General features: G+C 56.9%; 1 protein-coding gene across 6 annotated transcripts in view; it reads right to left on the reverse strand.

Moving 5' to 3' along the window:
- Positions 1-18,342, reverse strand: part of RPS6KA1 (ribosomal protein S6 kinase A1) — a 36,372-nt gene extending 18,030 nt beyond the window's left edge. The window contains exons 1-7 of one of the 6 annotated variants that reach the window (XM_037828062.1): positions 18,187-18,342; positions 12,037-12,081; positions 4,243-4,359; positions 3,908-3,989; positions 1,460-1,540; positions 1,195-1,274; positions 64-170 (exon numbers count right to left, since the gene is read on the reverse strand). In XM_037828062.1, coding sequence (XP_037683990.1) covers positions 64-170; positions 1,195-1,274; positions 1,460-1,540; positions 3,908-3,989; positions 4,243-4,359; positions 12,037-12,081; positions 18,187-18,249 — 575 coding nt within the window. In that variant the 5' untranslated portion in view covers positions 18,250-18,342. Of the gene's footprint in view, positions 1-63; positions 171-1,194; positions 1,275-1,459; positions 1,541-3,907; positions 3,990-4,242; positions 4,360-4,851; positions 5,087-5,109; positions 6,076-6,122; positions 6,601-6,683; positions 7,785-12,036; positions 12,082-18,186 lie in introns of those variants that run through there. The other 5 variants (XM_037828060.1, XM_037828063.1, XM_037828065.1 and 2 more) reach the window with 5 other exon arrangements.
- Positions 18,343-19,988: the final 1,646 nt, after the last annotated feature.

The following is a 19,988-nucleotide window of genomic DNA, read 5'->3' on the forward strand; positions in this document are numbered from 1 at the left end:
GGCCCCAGGGCCTGCCTCTACACCCCTCCGGGAGGCTGGGGCGGGGCTGGCGGCTCCGCTCACTTCTCGGGCTTGAGGTCTCTGTAAATGATGCCCAGGCTGTGCAGGTGGTCCAGGCCCAAAGCCAGCTCGGCCAGGTAGAACTTCACATCCTCCTCCGTGAACATGACCTGCAACCAGCGGGAGGGAGCTTCAGCTGAGACCCCCTGGCTCCTGAGGGTCCACCTGCCATATTCTCTCCTCTTTTTATAGGAGATTTGAAATATGAAATGACTAATACACAAGTCACTCATTGTGACACTGTTTGGAATCACAAAATTGTTTGGCAACAGCCCAAAGGTCCAGCAGAAGACTGGAATAAACCATCTCTCCTCTACATAATGGAACGCTATGCAGCCACAAACCAGAACAAGGAGTTTCTCCATGTTCTCACATGGAAGGATTGCCAAGATACACTGGCAAATGAAAAAAGCAAACTATAGAACAGTGTATACTGGATGATACTTTTTATGGAAGAAAGTAGGGTCAGGGAATTCAGAACACATCAGATTTGTTTGTGAAACATGGCAAGGTTAAGAAACCAATAAAAATGTTTACCTATGGGAGGCAGAGGGGACGGGTGGGAGCAAGACTTCTTGATGAATATTTTTCTTTTGAATCATGTAATAGTATTACCTACTCAAACATGAAAATAAAAATTAAAAATTAAAAAAAAAGTTTGGTTCTATTTAAAGTTGGAGTTGTATGAATGCTCCCATGTTTATATCTGGCTCAAATCCTTTTATATCATTTCAAAATCCTTTTGGCTAACAAGTGGGACAAAAACGTCAACGTTTCTAGCTCTCTGGATGGATCTGGGCTTCTCCTCTGTCTTCACGGCCCTGCCCAGGGCAGCCCTGGAAAAACGCAGGTGGAGAGATGACAGTCACCCTTAGCTCCCTGGAATCAGGGTGGCATCAGAATCCAGGGCCTGACCCTCCTCTGCCCACCTTAGGGGAACTCTCAGAGGCTTTGTCAGGGTGTGGCCTCTGACCCTACATGGGTGATGTTTCCGGAGTCAGGGGCTGCTAGGCAAGCCTGGTAATCCCAGGTCCAGGCCAAATGGGGCATGTGTTTGGCAGAGCCCTGAGAGAGGAGGCCCCATTGACCCCCCACCTCCATCTTGGGGTCCTCCAGCAAAGGGACTCAGCTCACCTCCTTAGAGAGCCGAGTGAACAGGTCCCCACCACGTAGGAAGTCCAGAATAAGATAGAGCTTGCCCTCGGTCTGGAAGGCTGGGGAGAGGGGAAAGGACAATGGTAGAGCCAGCGGGGTCCTGGGCTCTCCACCCCCACGCCGCCCCGGGCTCCCTTGGCCTGCCTGTGGGAGGTGGGACAAGGTACAGGGGAGGCAGCTGCCCAAGGGCAAGGGTGAAGGCTAGCAGATAGGGTGGGAGCTCAGGTAAGGTCTGTGGTCTCACCGTAGTGCAGCTTCACCACAAATGGGTGGTTTACGTCAGCCAGGATGTCTCTCTCCATCTTGGTCCGGACGCGGTCACGCACTGGCCAAGGGGAAAGGCGGTCACCCAGGGTCCCTCACAAAGACCAGCCACTTCCCAAACCCTGGCTAAGAATGGGACCTTCTTTTCCATTTGTTCCTCCAGGCCTGAACTCCCCAGGCCTGCCTCCCCGAGGGCTTTGGGATCCTCAATTTTTAGGTTTCTTCCTTCTTTCCCAGTCTGTTTCTGGCTCCTTGGCCTGCTCCCTGACCCCTTGGCTCCTTGTCCATCTCTCTTCCCTGTCTCCCACCACCAAGGGCCATTCAATCCAGCCGATCTGAGCAACTTGTATTTTTCCCTGTGCCCTGCTTTCTTAGACCCCCAGCCTTTGTCTCTGGGGCTCCCCCAAGATGCCTTTACCAGCCTCCTCTTCATCTGGCATAAAAAATCCCAAAGTCCAGCCTGGAGGCTGAGGCAAACAGTCACCTGGAGAGCTGGTTAGAAATGCAGATTCCCTGGTCCTAAAATTTGAATTCATGGGTTTGGGCATTGTGGTGGTTTGGAGCAATATACCCCAGAAAAAACACATTCTTAAACTTAATCCATTCCTGTGGGTATGAACCCTGGTAAATAGGACCTTTTGATGAGGTTACTTCAGATAGGATGTGGCCAGGATGGGTCTGAATCCTACTACTAAAGGCTTTATAGGGAAGGTCCCTGAGAGAGAAAAAAAAGCCAGAGGGAACAGCCAGGAACCAAAATCATTGGAACCCAAAAGAGAAGGGAAAGGCCAGGAGAGGTTGCTATGTGCATTGTCAGGTGACAGGAGCCCAGGACCAAGGATCACTGGCATCCAGCCCCAGAACGCCCCTCTTTGGGAAGAAAGCGTCACCTCGATGACATCTTGATTTGGACATCTCCTAGCCTCAAAACCATGAGCTAATACATTTCCATTGTTCAAGCCAACCCATTGCATGGTATTTGCTTTAGCAATGAGGAAACTTAAAATGGGAATTTAAGAATAAAAGTGCCCAGGCAATTCTGATCACCAGCAGGTTTGGGAACCACTGACGCAGTCTCCTTCTTTGACTCACATCAGGCCTCACCTCCTCCAGAAAGCATTCCTTAATGTCCCAAGCTGCACTGGGGCCTTCTGGGCTCCTAGAGTGATTGGGGCACATTTCCCCTCCATTCACTAGATATGGCAGGGACCAGGCTGGAGTTAACTATTCTAAACACTGTTCCCAAATATAGTACTTGCATTTTCCTGAGTCTCCACCTTTGCTCAGTGTTTTCCTCCTTCCAGGTGACCTTCCTCTACCATTTTCTGTTTGGAAAACTCCTAACCCATCCTTCCAGGCATAGCTCAAATAGCTACACCATAGTGCACCCCCTGAACTCTGAGCCTTCCCTCCCCGAGCCACAGCCCACCCTCCTCCGGGCAACCCCAGCCCCTTGGACAGCCACCCAGGTGTCACAGCCCTGACTGCACCCCACTGCCAGGGTCTGATTAGCCTCACCCTCCCGGGCCTGGAAGGCCTTCATGGGTAGGCACCAAGTCTTTTCATCTCTCTCTATCCTCTGTGGCTCTCACCATCCCCGCCGGGGAATGACTCCCACCCCGACTGGCGCTGAGGAACCAAAGCTACTATCGCCCCACAGATAGCTCTTTGAGGGCCACATGACCCATAACGAACTGCAGGCCACCACCTCCTACTGTCCCCATCTCCCCCCACTCAGCCAGGACCAGGCTCTGATTCCACCTGGTCCGTGGCTGATTGGTTCCCAGGCCAATCAGAGTCAGCGTCCAGCCTGAAGCCCGCTCCCAACCATCCTCACCCCCTTTGGAGGTCCCCAGAATTCTAGACCTTGGCTGGGGGCTCCCTTCCAAACCTCCCTGCCGTACATCTCCATGGCCCTGCTTCGACCTCACCCTCTCTTGCCTGGCTCCGATGTTTCCCTGGGCTCTCTGCCTCTTTTCTCACATCCTTCTCCACCCTGAGCTAGGAGGCCAGAGAGGTCTCCCCCAGACTCTTGCATCATGAAGCAACCTGCTGACAGTTAGAATGCCCCCACCCCACCAACCTGATGCTGGATATTTGAGGTTCCCCACCCCACCACAAACACACTGCATTTGCCTCCTTCCAGACATTCACCTTCCATCCTGGTCAATGACATTTGGCACTTGGCTGCAAGAAGTGGGTGGGGATGCCCTGGTATCTTTTCTTCTGAACAGGCCCTGCCTTCCCCATCAGGTGTGGGGGGGCAGGAGGGGCTGAGAGCAGGCCTGTTTCCCTTTTCTCCTCTCACAGACTGGGTGCTCCTGAGGATAGAGCTCCCTTCCCCATCACATCCGAGGCCCTTGAGGTCTAGGCTGTCTCCCTCAACCCTGGCCCCAACCCAGGTTCACACAAGGAGCTGCTCACTCACCTTTCAGTGTTGCCTTCTTCAGCACCTTCATGGCGTATAGGTGTCCACTGTCAGGCCGGGTGACCTTTCGCACCAGGAAGACCTGAGAAGGCAGCGGGATTGGGGTGGAAGGTGATGAGACTGTCAGCTCCCTCCCTCCAGGTCCCAGGCTGACCTCTAACTTCCCTGGGCCCCCAGATGACATTCTGCCCTCCCCAGGCTCCACAGTGACCTCTCACCCTGCCCCAGACCCATCAACCCTTGCCCCCTGATTCCTTGAGCCCCAAGGTAACCCCTCACTCCCCCTCCTCTGACATGACCAATGCTGCCCTCCCAGCAGGGGGCTCAGGACTCACTTTGCCAAAGGATCCCTGGCCCAGAACCTTGAGGAGTTCAAAATGGGATGGGTCAGCCTTCTCAGAGCCAGCCTTGACGTGGTGAGTGATGGAGATCTCCTTGAGGACGCCCTCATCCTGACAGAGGGACAGAGCTGGTGGGCATGGACAGCCCCACTCAGGTATTGTCCCCCGAGTCTAGGACCATTCCCACTGGACCTCAGTAGACAGGGCCCTGCAGGCCTGACCAGGCCACTACCCCGAAGGCCTCTGGGTTTACCAACCCCAAAAGGGCTTCAAAGACCAGAGAGGATCAAACCACCATGGTGCTGGCTCAGGCGCAAAGGGATGCCCAGGCAGAGCCAGGAGGGTGTCTCCAGAACCCCAGGTTCTGGCTGAGGCCCCAAGACCTCCAGGTCCACCCTGAATGGTCCCTTCTCCCTGCTGCAAAGGTTTTTGGTTTTGCCACAATAGGAAGCAGGGTTTTTGCTCCTGCTTGTGATGGGATGGAGTGATCCCTCTGACTAGTAGTCACCTGGGACTTCCCCACCAACCCAGAAAGTGCCAGGCTAGGGCGGGTGGGAGCTAAGCCAGAGACTCCATGCCCACCCTTTCAAACTTCCCTCGTACAAGCCTATTAGAAACCGCTTGCCAGGCCCTGGCTGTCCTCGGACCCTTGTGCTTTCCTTCCAGTCCTCTGGTATCACTCTAGAGCTCTGAAGTGCCTCCTCACCTCCCTAGGAAGCAAATCTGGGCAGGGGTCCAGTCACCCGGCAGGGCCAGGCTAGGGCCAAGAGAGCCCGAAGCCAACTCAGGCCGAACTGGCTGCCCAGGTGCCTGCTCCAAGGGCCACAGCCGGGCCAGGGCCAGACATCTGGGCACACTCACCGAGTCCTGCGGGGGGCCAGAGCCAGGGCCCGGGGCGGGCAGAGAGGTCTGGCTGATCCTGGGCCGCTGCTTCCTGGGCAGCCAGGGGAGCAGGGCCCAGAGCCGCAGACGGGGCGGCTTGGGATCCTGCTCCATCCGCCCCGCAGGGCCGCGGCACCATGGCAGGAGCAGGCAGAGACCCGGGGTGCCGCGGAGGTGGCCGGGCCCAAGGCGGATGTGCAGGGTGATGGCGGGGGCTGGGCCCGGCCCAGGACCGCCAATCACTCAGGGCCTGTGGTTTCCCAGCTCCAGGCTGACACCCTCACCACCTTCCCTTCCTCTCTTTCCCCCTCACCCCAAAGCCTGAGGGCTGCCCTCAGGCCCGCCCTGCCCCAGCCTCCCTGGGGGCCTCATGCCAACCCAGCTGCCAAGAAGTAGGTAAGTACTCTGGGTTGGGTAGGGACAGGCACCTAACACATGGAGGCAGGTACAAAGAGACATCCAAGTGGCAGAGGCAGGCACCCAGGAGGAGGACGCATCCAACTGGCAGAGGCAGACGAGGACAGATACCCAACAGGTAGAGCTGGGTGGGGACATGTATCTAGCAGAGGCAGGAGAGAACACATCTTCAACAAGCAGAGACAGACGGGGGAAGGAACCCAACAGGCAGAGACAGACCAATATCATGTACCCAACAGGTGAAGACAGGCACAGGGCAGGGATCCCCTGGAAAGGGGACGTCAGAGCTCTGGGTTCTTGCTGGTCTGCCTGGGGTAGGAGGAGGGATGAGGGGACATGACCTTCAAATCCCAAGGACTCAGGAAAATAACCCAGTATTTGTGGCAGAGACATCTCTGAGGTCCTCTATTTCCCTAGGATTTTCTTCCCCTGCCAGGACCTGAGGGGAGCCCAGGACTAAGACGGTGGGCTGAGGGGGCCATCTTCTGAGTGCAGTCTGATGGCTTTGACTCTAATCAAAAACATCCCCATTTTGAGAACAGGAAACTGAGGCCCAGAGAAGGACGGTGACTCACCCAAGCTCAAAGCAAGCCAGTGGCAGAGGCAGCAAAACTCAAGTCCCTCCCCTGGTTACTGCCTGGCCTGGGATCAGCAGGCCTCAAGTGCCAGGAAAGGGTGGGCAGGTAAGTCAGCCGGAGCCACTTCCTGCCCACCCAAGGCTGCCCACTCCTTCAGTTTAGGGTCAGTCTGGGGACTTCCCACTCTAGGTCTTGACCCTCAGAGACACAGTCCCATCCTCAGGGGACCTCCCTGACAGAAGGGAGGAGTGATATAACAGCCACAAAAAAACTGCAGGCTAATCGGGCCCCTGGATGCAAACAGGCAGCAAGCCTGACCCAGCGATAGGCTGGGGCGGTGGTGGGGGCAAGACCACACTGCAAGCTCTGCCCACCCCACCCTGAGAACTGAGCCTCCACCTCATCTGTCAGCTGCCTCTGACGGAAAACAGTCCCTGGGGACAGAGGCAGCTACGCGGAAACCCCAGGGGACAGAGGCACCCACACCCCCCAAACCGACTCTCTTGCCAAGAGTCTTGGTGACAGACATCCCTAGAGGCAGGCCTCTTCTCCGCTCACCTTCCTGGGACAGGGGACCAAGTCTCCCCCAACCCTGGGGAAATCTGCCGTGGTCTGCATGGTGGGGCTCAAGCCGGTGGCCAGAGGGCCTGGTTAGTCCCCTTACTTCTGCTTTTTCAGCCTTCCCAGCCCAGAAGGCAGGGTCCCTGGGCCCCCTCCTTCTCACTTCCCCCTCTGCAGGGAGGAGGGACAGAAGATGGGTCAGTCTCCACTGTTGAGGAGGGGACACCACAGACCCCAAGCCCATGACCCCAGGGAGGACCCAGGAGTGTGCCCCTCCCCATCTCCTCTGACCCTAAGGAGGGGAGACAGGAACACAGACGGAAGTCACACGGTGATGAGGCGGTGACACCGTGGGCTTCCCAGCACCCGCAAACACCCAACTGGAGGGGCCCTGAGGGAAGGGGAGACAGAAGTCAGCAAAGCCGCAGCCTGACTGCCCCAGCCCAGAGCTTAGACAGTTCAGCTCCTTAAGACACTCCTGCCCCCTCAGTGACCTTCCCACGCTGGGCCCACCCTAAATGTCAGGGCTCCGAGGAGGTGCCCCAGCACCCAGCCCTCCGTGGCTCCAAGGCTCTGCATTCTCAGTCCTGCCCTGCAGAAGCTTGCCAGTCCAGGGCCTCAGATGGGAGAGGGGGCAGAAGTCCCACTGAACAGCCCGGCACAGAGGACGGGGCCGAGGGGCAGGGGTCTACGGGGGAGGGCTGGACAAGGCCCAGCCCCTTTCCATGTGGCCCCCCCTCATCCCTCACACCAGCACAGCCACAGGAACTGACATGCACACACACACACACTCAGGCCGACAGTCGGAAACCATTTCCACAGACTCGCCTCTGTGGAAATACACGCCTGCAGTACACATGGACTTCCCCTGCCCTGCTCTCACGGGAGAACAGTCTCTGATGGGTGACGCCAGGCGTTGTGAAAGATGCCTCCCTGAAACCAAGGCCTCTCACTGCACCCCAGCTTCCTCAGGCCCCCTTCCTGGAGGCCGGGGCAGCCCTGGGAACCCCAAAGCTCCCTGGCGCAGCAGCAGGAAGGGCCTCTGCCAGCTCGGCACCCACCCCCCGTTCTCCCAGAAGCAGAGGAACAAATGCTGTGGCCAGCAGGGTACAGGAAGGAAACAGTCTCAGAACTGCCTGTGCAGAAGGGTGTGTGGAGAGACTGTGGGGCCTCTAGTGGCAGGAGGACAGGCACCAGCCCACATCCCCTTGGTCCCTGCCCCCTCTCCCCCCAGAGACACTTCCTCTTTATTTACTTCCTCCCACATGGTAGCTGGGAGAGAAGCCCAGAGTCCTCTAGCCTGGCCCCTGGTCGCCTGGTCCCCACCCTGGGCCTCCCTCCTCCAGCTGTAGCCCAAGCCCACCTCCCAATCCCCCACAACAGACACCAACAGCCCCTTCCCCAGCTAGCAGCATCTGCAGGGCCTCCCAGGTGCTAACCCCCTCTGGTGGGACAGATGTCCCCAGATGCAACTCCCAGCATGCCTCTGGGCAGGTGAGGAGAGGTTTGCAGTTCCCGGGCACCCTTGAAGGGAGAGCTGGTCGCAGGCACTAGGCCAGGACTGGCATGGAGTGCCAATGAGAACTGTACCTCCTATTTTTATTGAGCATGTTTTGCACGTGGCCATTCTTTCCTTTAACCTTTGCCGATGGGGATTCTGCCAGGCCCTGTGCTTGGCACTGGCACTGGGGCTAAGATCCTGCATCTTAGCTCCAAGGGAGGGACTGCCATCCCATTTCAAAGATGAGGAAGCTAGACTTAGAAAGTGACCTGCCCAAGGCCACATGGCTAGAAAGGTGCAAAGCTAAGAGCAAAATCAAAATCCAAAGCCCCCACTCTTAAGCATTCCATTGTTGCCCTCCCCACAAGGACAGCCAGCCTGTTTCTCCTCTGGATGTCACTCACAGCGACTGACCCCCTACTGTCCCAGGCCAGGAGGTGCAGAGCTAAGGCAGACATGATAGTAAAACACAGCTGTCCTGCGACAGAACTGCGAGCAGATGCTGTGGGTGCCCAGTGGTGGCAACTCAGAGCTGGGTCCTGCGGATGAGCAGGGTTTGGCCAGGCCGAAAGGAGGAAGGAAGCCTTCCAGGCAGAGAGACAGGCGTGGGCACGAGTTTCGAGGCCAGGAGTAGAGGGTGGAAAGTCAAGAAGAACTGGCCACTCACTAGTTAAAGTGCTCCCAGGCCAATCTTTCCCTGTCTGAGTCTCGGTTTTCTTCTCTGTAAAACGAAGGTAAAAACGACATGCCCCACCCTCAGAAGGTTGTTTCTAGAAGCAAACTGGGTCACGGAGACAAAGGGGCATTGTAAACAGAACGTCTCCCTGGTTTAGCTGGGTCTCTACTGGGCAGGATGCCAGGTCAGAGGCCAGACCCAGGGCCCCAGGTGCTGGGAGGGTGGGCCAAGGGAAGTCCTCCCCCAACACCTGAGGCTGCCCAAGGCTCCCTGAAGTCCACAGTCACATCCTGCCTGAGCTCCAGCCAGGGGAGCATGAGGGATCTGGGAGGGATCAGGGTTTCATAAACAGGAAGAGAGGAGGGGAGGGGGGGGGACGCTCAGCTCTCAAAATAGACCTGCAGGCACTTCAAAGGGGTCCAGTCTGGAGGCAGTCGGGGGAAGGGGGTCTGGGATGCCCAGTCCACCCCACCAGGAAGGGAGGGTGGGTGAATGGAGTCCCAGGGTGCCTGAGGATTCCAAGTTCACCCAGAGTACTGCAGGGATCCGGTGGAGCTCACCCTGAACCCACTGTGCACACTGCTGCTCCTAAAACCCTCACCCAACCCCCCTTTCTGCCTGAAATGAATAAAAATAAACAAGCATTAAGCACATATATTGTGCCACAAACTCTGTCGGGTGCTTTATTTCACACACATCACCTTCTCTCTTCGGTTGGCCCAGAGAGGTGGGCTCCGTTACCCTTCGAAAGGAAAAGAATCTCAGCCTCAGAGAGGCAAGTCACTCACCCAAGGTTACAAGGCAAATGAGAAGCAAGGACAGGATTGGGAACTCAGGATGCCTGACTCCCGAGACCCCGTGCCTACCACTTCTCCAGCTGGAAGGCCCCATTTCCTTCTCTAATTGCCCAAATCCCACCTGTCTTTCGAGGGTCAGCCAAATGCCCATTTGGCAGGGAAGGCGGCCAGAGGCCACACAGCCCGCCAAGCCCTCCTTCCCCGCCGGGCACAGCAGTGACCGTCTGCTTGGCCCATGCTGGGCCCTCTGATCAGATGCCACCCGCCAGCCCCCATGGGCTTGCTCATCTCATCATCGCACTGAGGGAAATGTGGGCTCCCGGGAGGTCTGGGCATGGCTGGCACGGAGGTTCTGTGTGCCCACAGCTGAGTCCTTCCTTTCTCTACTCCCACCACCACAACTTTCCTGTCTCCCTCCAAGTCTGGGAGCTCCCTGAGGGTGCAGGGAGTGTTATCTTCATTTTGAGGTCCCCCAGGACAACAGAAGAGTGCACTGAATATCTGATGAAGCACCGGAAGCCCGTGGCCAGCTCATTCCACTGCAGACTGAGCGCCCCCTGGTGTGCTGAGCCCAGAACTGGGCAGTGGTGAAACTGGTGTCTGGGACAGCAAAGAAGATGGATGAGCAGGTGCACAGGACAGGTGGCAGTTGGGGTGGCAGGGACTCAATGCTCCTCCTTTGCAGTACTCAGGGCTCCCTGGGCTGAGGAGAGCATGACCTCTGGGGTCACACAGACCTGTGTTCGAGTCCTGACTCCACCACCCCCTAGCCATCTATGTGACTGTGAGCCTCAGTTTTCTCATCTGTAAAATGGAGAAAATAATGATCTCTTCTGCTGAGAGTGTCATGAGAATTAAAAGCAGAGTGCCTGGTGTGGTGACTGCTGGGCATGGGTGAAGCTCTTTCTCTTCCTTAACGTGGCATTCAAGGTTCTCCCTGCTCCATTCGCATCTCCAGCCTTGTCTCCCTTCCCACCACTGGAATGTGTGCCTGACGCAGGAGTCATGGGCTTGAGATCAAATGTAGGTTCTGTGCTGGGGCAAGTGCCCGTCCCTCTCAACCAGCCCCTCTGTTCAAGAGGTCAGATACTGGGCTCACCACCAGCTCCCCAAACACTGTGGGCTCCTCTGGAACCCCCAGAGCCCCAGCCCCAAGGACTGACCATCCTGGTTCTTCACTGGGGGCTACAGCATTGTCATTCTGTTGCTAAGCAACCATGGGCAGAAATCCTCCAGCCGTGGGGCCAAGAAGAGACAGACTGAGGAGTCCAGTCCACCCCACTTAGCCTAGCCTCTGCCAGCCCAAGATTGCCATAGCAACCAAGTGAGGAGTGGGTGGGAACCCATTTCTCCCACCCTGCCCAACCCCACCCAGTTCAGTTCTCTTATCTAGGTGGCTGAGTCAAAGCAAACACCAGCTCTGGGGCCATCTCAAAGGTCCCATTTATGGCAGGCCGGATGCCCAGGTAGACGCAGGGCTGGAGGGTGGGGCCACTGCGGGAGGCCGGGCTGCGCAACACACCCGGGCATTCCTGCCACTGTGAAGGCACCATGTGTGGCAGGCAGGTACTTCCACATCTGCCCTTCACATCCTTCCGTGAGGAGAGCATTACTCTCCCTAATTTACAGAAGAGGAAACTGAGACTCAGAAGGGAGATGAACTTCTGGTCAAATGGTGAAGGTGGAGCCAGGACTTGAACCCAGGTCTGTCGTGACACCAGAGCCCAAGCTCTGCTCCAGCCTAGGTAGCTTTTGAAGCCTCTCTTCAGGGATCCCTTGGGCTGAAGGGTGCCCAGAGGAAGCAGAGGTAGGAGGGGTGAAAGAATGAGCATCAGGCTGGAAGGTGGGAGTTCCCAGAGATGGAGACGTGCTCTTGGGCCCCCTCTGGGCCCTGGTTAGACTTGAGAGGCCTCCAGATTCTTTCCAGCACCACCACTCCGAGTCACGCATGCCAGAGGCCTCCAGGCCCTCATCAGGCCATTCTACCAAGGAAGGTGGTTCAGCCGGCCTGAGCCTTTCCCATCGCCGAGGCCCTCTCCTCACAGCAGGCCCAGCCTCCACACTCAACGCTGAGCACGAGCAGAAGGCGCCCGTAAACCGAGGACAGGTTCTGGCTGGTTGACAAGATTCTGTTTCGGAGCCTTTGCAGGCTGTAGACGCCTCACCTCAACAGCGGGGAGGTGAGAACAAGCGATCCCTATGCACGGGGGTGCCACGAGGGGTTAGGTGGGCTCAGAGAAGGGCGAGTCGGGCAAGAGGATGAGTGACCAGGGCCCTCATGCCCGGGGGGACGAGGGCAGGCCACTCTCCTCTGAATCCCTGCAACCACTGCCCCCCACCCAGGCCCTGGACCGGGGCACTGGCTCTGGTCCTTACCTTGGCCGGCTGAAGTCCAGCGTCTTCCCCCGAGGCCTGTCCATTCTGGAAAAGAGAAGGGAGATTGGGGAAGTGCAGTCAGAGAGAGAGCCCCATGGAACACCCCCACCTTGGCTGCTCCCAAAGGCCAGGGAGGTCATGAAGGTGGGGGCAGGAGCTTTGGGTGGGTGTCCCCTCCAACTGTACTTTCACGAGGGCCGGGGGACAGGTATCAAGTCCTGCCACAGCTGCCCACTTACAACTCAGGCAGAGCATTTCCCAGAGGCTCGACACTCCCTCACTCATCTCTCTGCCTAGCAAACACCTCATCTTTGAAGACTCAGCCCAAATATCACCTCCTCCCAGTGAGAGGGAAGGCTCATGTGCAGCTCCAAGCTCTTTCAAACTACTTACAATTTGTTCAAACTACTCATCTGTGAGAGGCCTCAGTTGCCTGATCTGTAACATGGGGATAACTACACTCACCTCCCAGAGGTGTTGCAAGGATTGATGGAGACAGAGTATGGGGAAGAATCCAGCCCAGAGATGGTGGCTCTCCTTGCCTTGTCTCTGGGACCCCTCCCCTGCCCTTGCCAGGGAGAATCACAGTTACCTCCACTCCACCCCTGCATTCCTTCCTTGTGCCATTTGCTGCATTGCAGGGACTAGTTACACACAAGCCTGTCCTTCCAATACATGGGAGTCCCCGGAAGGCAGAGATGAGGGCTTGGTGCTAACAGCTGCTCTCTTCCAAGCTCCTGCCACATGCCAGGCCCTGGCTCAGCGCCTCACACCTGTGGCACCATGTAATCCACATGACAGCCCTGCAGGGTAGTCCCTGGCCCCATGTGGCAGAGGAGGCTCAGAGGGCTCGAGTGATGTACCTAAGGTCACACAACTGGTAAGTGGGGATTCAAACCCTGGTCTCTCTGGCCCCGAGAAGGCGCTCCAAAGAAAAATGGCTGAAAGTGCCCACAGTCCAGGCAGGGGAATTCCATGCAGAGAGAGGCGGGCTCAGGTGCCCACCTTCAGAGAGTCCTGCTTCCTTCTCCCTGCCCCCTTACTTTGGCCTCAGGTGGGCATTATACACCCTGGGGTACACCAAATCCAGCCCATCCATTTCCTGTGTGATGCAAGGTGAGTTACCTACCCTCTCTGGGCCTTGGGAAGCTGAAAGGAGCAGTCCCCACCCCTCCGGGCATGGTGAGAGAAGAGAGAGACAGATGAGGATTCCAATGGCTGGGAAGACCCAGCCTGGGCAGGTCAGGACTTTGGAGCCAGGCACTGGGTCCACAGGGCAGCTGTGGCCTTGCTTGGCAGCAAAAGGCCCAGCTGCGCTCTGCCCATAGCACAACCACTCTCCCTGGCCCAGCTCTCCTGCCATTCCCAGGACATCCTGCTCCCTGAGCCCCTTTAATGCCCCCTAATCCTCCTCAGGGGTTGAGTGTTCTTCAGGCCCCTACACACACACACACACACACACACACACACACACACACACACACATACACACACACACACACACTATCATCTCTCAGCAGCCTGAGGCACAAGGTTGGGATGATCAAGGCCTGAGGGTGATGCGTTTGTAGAGTGAGTCCCATGTCCCCAAGCATTCTGGTGTCACCCTAGACACTTGATACTAACTCCCACGGATGATCACAACAACCTGCACACCAGCCGTCTACCCTCAAACCCTCATCCTTCCTAAAACTCAAGTGTGGTCACTGCACTCAACTCACTCGGTTGTTCACTCACTCGATCCTTATTGAGCACCTCCTATGAACCTAGCTCCAAACCTGTCTATAGCTCCCAACTGCCTGCAGAATAAAGCCCCAGCAACTTAGCATGGCATTCAAGGCCACGACCTCCAGCTGCCTAGCACAGTGATTAAGAGCGTGGGTTCTATTAATTGTTTTCTACTTTGAAAATCATACTTAGAAACAGTGACATGCATGGTGCATGAGTTCTGGAACCTGACCTCATGGGTTCCAGTTCAGGCTTCTGCCTTCTGCATGACCCTAAGAAGGTTATTTCACTTCTTAGGACTTCAGTATCCTCATGTGTGAAAAGAGGATAAAAAGTAACCTACTTCATCGGGTGGCTGCAAGAAGCATATGAAATGATGCTTATAAGAATATACACCTGGCATGTAATAGCTCCACCAACACTAACCATTGTTATTACTGGGCCCTATTTTTTAGCTGAACTGAATGACCTGAGACCCTGAACAAACCAGCTTGTTTCATATCCCAGAGTGTTTGCATGGCAACTCCCTCTACCAACAAAACCTTTCCCTGCCTTGTCACTTTGACAAACCCCTAGTTTTCTTTCAAGATTCAATTCAGATGTCACCTCCTCTGACCACACAGCCTCATGGGCTCTCTCCATCCTCTGTGCCCCAAACCATCAAACACGTGGTAGGTTAACTCAGGAAGAAGCCCTGGCTTGTCCATCACCATCTCCCTGGCACTCAGCTAAGGGCCTAGCAGGTAGTTTGTCAAATGATAGTGCAACCCAGCAAGGAAGACTGAGCAGATGCTATTACTCCCATTTTTTCAGATGAGGCTCAGAGAGTTAAGGGACTCATCCAAGGTCCTCGGCTAGCAGCAGGCGGTAGGCTAGAGATCACAGCCCAAGCCACATGGCTGCAAGCCTAGATTCCAATAAAGGAGAGGGGGAAGAAGCGGGTGTCCCCAGTGGTGTGGGTTTACCAAGAGTGAGTGCTTCACCCTGGCCTGGATGACTCTGGGAACCCCACAGACCCAGTACGGCTTGTCTCCATTCCCTGGGTCTCTGGCCTGGGTGCTGTCCTCATGGAAACCCACCCAGGGATGACACCTGTAAGAGCGGATGCAAAAGGTCTTGAGAGTGGAATGGGCAGCCCTGAAAAAAGGACTAGTGCTGCAGAGATCCCAGGTGGGCTTTCCCCTCAGAGCTCAGGTCTTAGAAGGTAGGTTCATCTGCCCTTCAGACCTGGCTGCTGCATGAGGTGGTGGAAAGAACATAGTTTTTCAGCCATGAAGACATGCCCTCTAACCCTAGCTCTGTCAGCCACCCACTCTGACCTAGGGCCTGTCATATCACTTCTCTGAAGTCCAGGTTCCTCATCTGTACTGAGGGCAGGGATTTTAGTCTGTCTTGTTCACATCTGCAGCCCTGTTGCTTGGAATAGTACTTGACACATGATTAGTGTGCAATAAATATTTGCTGATTAATAAATGAATGAATGAATGAAAGAGACAATGATGCTGACCTTGCAGAATACTGAATGAAAGACCTTGTCTAAAAAGTCTGGTTCAGGGAAGAGCCCTGGAGCCCCTTACAGGATGGAGATTACTCTCCTTGCACTTCCTCAGAAAGCAATGCTCATAGACACGGCGGTCCAGAGCCCCCAGACCACTGTGCCCCCTTCCCAGAGGTTGAGATGAGCTCCCAGAGTTACCCTTCCTTCCCACCCAAGCAGCTCTGCCTTGGGAAGAGGGAGCCAGGGCAGCATCTGGCAAGGCTGGGCAGCAGATGGAGAAAGACAGCACGTGTCCCGCAGGCAGGAAGTAGCCCCAGAAGCCAGGTTCGGAGCCCAGCACTGGCAGCCCTGCACGCTGCTGGAGGCCAGGGGCTGGGTGCCAGGGCCGGCTGGCCCCGTCAGCCCCTCGGCCAAGGCTGGACATGGGCCCTGCAGGATGAGGAGAGTCTGTCAATATCCGGAGCCTCTTCTACCTGGGCCAGTTTGAACCCATACCTTCCCCATCCTTGAGCCTCTTCCTGCTTAGAAGAAGACAGTGAGAGATCTGAATTCCAATCCTAGCTTTGATAATAATTCATAGGCCAGTTCTGCATTCTGAATTCAGCTGTCATATCCGAAAATGGGAGTAATAAACCTGACCTTGAAAAGCTGTTGTGAGAACTAAAATAAGGTGACATATGCGAAGCAGGGTACATGGATCAGAGTAAAGGTAGGCCTGGGGACAAGGTTACTGCTTTAGGCAGGGCCAGGGAAGGCCCAGGCAGAATCGTCGCCACAGTTTCCAGTGGGTTTATGCCGGCTGGGCCACACCCTGGGCCAGGCCCTGCCCCCCAGCAGCCCATTTTCAACAGCATCACGAGGAGAGCAGCCCAGATCCCAGGCCTCTGCCAAGGGCCCCCACCAGCCCCTTGACTGCCTCCTCCCAGGCCAGGAGCCGCCAGCAGCGCCTGTACCTGCAGGTCAGGCTGCTGTATCGCTTACATGTCACCTGGGCTAAGAACAGCAAGGCCCTGTTCTCTGGTGAGAATGGCCCCACCCGCACCCTGGCTGCTCCATGGCTCCTGTTACCCAAACAATAACACCCAGTCACCTGGCACCTCCACTGAGAGGGGGGAGGGAGAGGCAGGCAGCAGTGTACCCTCTCAGGCCCAGGAAGTGGAGGCTGGAACCCAGCCCTCACCACTGGAAAAAGAGAGGCCCAGAGAGGTTGAGGACTGACTGAGGGTCACACAGCACTTCCGGGGTGAAGCTCCTGGAGAAATCGTTACCCCCACCCCAAATCCTGGGGAATGAGCTAGTTTCCTCCTCTCACCAAGTTCGGGGACTGGAGTACTCAAAACTGAGTTTTTCTCTTTTAAACCTGGTCCCCTGGTGAAACTGGGTCTTGCTCCAAGATTTCGCAAAGGGAAGCAGGAAGTGGTGCCCTGGGCTGGGATTGGAGCTCTTAGGTGTCTTACCTCTCTACCAAAATAACCGGAGGGAAGTTCTTGGGTTAGGTCCCTCCCCAGCTCTCCCAGCCCTACGTCCCTCTTGGGAGGCCTAGGTTGCAGTGGCAAAGGAATCTACCTCTGAGCACCCCTCCAGCCCCAGGGGTGGGGGGGAAGGGGGCATGAGGGGATAGGGGCTGCAAAGGGCAGTGTTCCTCACTTCAGAGGGTGAGTCACCGAGAGAACCTCGGAGCAGCCGTGCAGGGCCTGTAAAAACCTGTGGCAGGGATCCCAGAGCAATTTACTCCCAACTGCGCCTTCAGGTTGGTTACCTAATCCTACCTCACCCACCCTCCAATGGCCAGTGTTGGCCATCCCTTTAAAGGAGCAGCACATCCAAGGTGCCTGGAGCCCAGGGCCCTCACCCTGACCCCAACCTGTGGCCATGAGAGGCAGGGCACATGGCGGCTGCCCCAGGTAAGAGAGGGCAGAGGAGGGGACTGAGGCAGAGGCCGGGGGCCCAAGCCAGGAGAAAATCACCTTGGCTCCCAGGCTCAGTTGGGGTCTCCACTCCCCTATCTGCACAGCCTCCTCAGGCCCCCTGGAAAGGATGGACTATCATCTGCATCCCTCCCAGACTGAGACTGAGGGGAAAGTTTTTGACCTACTGCTTCAGGGGCTTGACCTTGACTCTGGGAGTCAAAGGGCACAAGAAAAGCCATCCTTCCGCCTCTTTAGGGCCTGGCACCACATAATCCCAGGCCAGGAGCTGCTTCTCTAAGAACCTGGGCTGGCAGAGGCTGAACTCCCCAGGGGCCTAGATCTTTCTAGGGGTGGGGGGCACAAGAAGGGAGGCAGACACCAAGGCCAGCCTCCCTCCCCTCCTTGCCAGGCGGGAATAATTTTCACATGGTCTGAGGGCTTTTCCCCACTCCCTTCTCCACAGCCTGGGGCAGGGACACAGGTATCCTCTGGCCTTAGCCTTGGGCAAAGAAAGCCAGGAGTCCCAGCCCTAGACACACGGTGTCACTCCACATTCCATGGCTGCCAGGAGGCAGGAGGCGCCATCCTTCCAGGGTCAGCAGCGGAGAAGCAGGGAGTTCTTAGGGAGTCGGTGGGAGACATCAAGAGTAGGGGTCCCAAGACCCTTATCTCTGGTAGAATCCCATACATCTGGCACCCCAGCCCTGCCCTGCAGGAAGCTCTGAGAGTTCGGGACGCAGCCGGGTAGGGGTGTTAGGTGTGCGGCTCGAGGGGAACTAGATCTCATTGCCACACCAGATCCGTCTCTTGGTCAAGGGGGGGTTACTCGGCGCTGGGCGGAACTGTCCCTCGCAGACACACACTCGGGACACCGGGAGGGAGGGGCGGAGCCGGAGATCCCAGGGCGCCTTCGCCGGCGCCCGCCGGGTTGCAGCGGAACCACGGGCCGTCTTGCCCCTGCGGGGCCCGGGGCTCGCCGGCCCTCGGCGCCTTTCCCTCGCCCCGCACACTCACCTCGGGATCCAGCGGCACCAGCTCCATGAGCGGCCAGGGCTCCTTGAGCTGGGCGAGCGGCATCGCGCCGCCGCCGGGCCGCCCGCGCACCTCTGGCGGCCCCGGCTGCGCCGCCTCTCAGGTCTCCTGGTCCCGGGCTCTGCGCCCCGGCGCCCCGGCTCCTTCGAGCCCCCCGCGCCCCCAGTGCTCCCCGCGTTCAGGCCGGGCCGTCCGCCGCCGCTGCCGCGGCACTCGCACTTCGGCTCCCTCCGTCACCCGGCGCCGCCGCGCCCATTGGCTACCTGCGCGGGGGCGGGGCCGCCGAAGCCCCTCCCCAGCCCCCGCGGAGCGGCATTCCCCGCGCGGACCCCCGCCCCCACAGCGCGGACAGCGCGGGCGCCGCTTCCACCCCGAGCCTGTGGCTGGCGCTCTGCCCGGCGCGAAAAGGGCTCTCCCGGCTCCTCCGACCCAGCCCCTGCGGAGACCACTCCAGGGCCTCCGCTCCACCCCGCTCAACTCATCGGAGACTCGCTCCCCAGATGTTCCTTCTCCCCCAGCGGGAGGGACCCTCCCCCGTCCACCCCCCTCCTCCACAGGGTGTCCAGACCCCGGCGGAGGCTTGAAAGGAACCTGGGCCCGGCTTTCCTCAGGCCCTCACCGCAGAGGCCCAGGGGGACAGCCGACCCTCTACAAGTTTCTGCCCAGCGCGGAAGCCAGGATTGGAATCTCTGTAGGGATCTCAGCGCCCCAGCCCCAGGCAGGCTGCAAGTCTGCTGTCACCACCGCCAGGACCCACAGCGCCCCCAGTGATTGCATTCCGTGCTCGATTGTGTCCTCCTGTCGCCTGGGGGAGTTCCTTCCAAGCCAGGTCTCCCTGAAGTCTCTCCAGCTACAGGCCCAACTCTCGGCTGATTTGGGCTTGGGCCCCCTGTGAGGTGAAGAGGCAGCCAGGCGCCCAGAACTGACCGGCACCTGGCGGGCTGGGTGAGGAGTGAAAGGATGGGGAGGGGTTTTTCCCTGGAGAGATTCCAAAAAAAGTCTAAGCGCACGTGTGAGGTTTGTGCACACGTAGGAGAATGGAGACACGGGCGGGTGGTGAAGAGGTGAAGACCAACAAGTTCTTTGCCAAGCTGTTCTAAAGCAGGGGGATGAAAAGGAAGGTTTATGAAGCCTCCTGCAAGCCAGAGGCCAGCATGTGATCCCGACTTATCACCACCACCTAGCTTCAGGAAACTGAAGCTCCGGGGGATGAAGTGACTTACCCAGGGTCACACAACAAGTCAAGAAATAAAAGTTGATGAGGATTTCTCCTGAGTCCCGCTGCTCCCCTTATTGCATGCTTTTCCCAGAGTGGGACCTGGAAAGGACTTTGAACCCAACAAATCTGGGTTTCCATCCTAGCTCTTCTACCTCCTTAACACTGGGAAACTCATTTTATGTCTCTAAACCTCAGTTTCCTCATCTGTAAAATGGGAATTATAATCCCAGTGTTTCAGGGATCTAGTGAGGACTAAATTCATTTTAATTCAATAAATATTTATAGACTCTATATTACATGCCAGGCCCTCTTCCTGAATATGTATTGTAAGTCAGGTGTTCTCTAGATGTGGGAGACATACTAATGAACAAAACAAAGCCCCTGCTCTCGTGGAGCTCTCGTTCTTTCTGGTGTGATTAAATAAATAATTACACCTAACACCAACAGAGCACTCACTATATGCCAGGCACTGTTCTAAGCACTTTACATGTGTAACTTCAAAAAATCCTCAGCAAATACTAGGTGCTATTATCTTGTCCAGTGAGCAGATGAGAAATTGAGGACA

Source organism: Choloepus didactylus, chromosome 2 (genome assembly GCF_015220235.1).
Source record: "Choloepus didactylus isolate mChoDid1 chromosome 2, mChoDid1.pri, whole genome shotgun sequence".
NCBI classification, from domain to species: domain Eukaryota; kingdom Metazoa; phylum Chordata; class Mammalia; order Pilosa; family Megalonychidae; genus Choloepus; species Choloepus didactylus.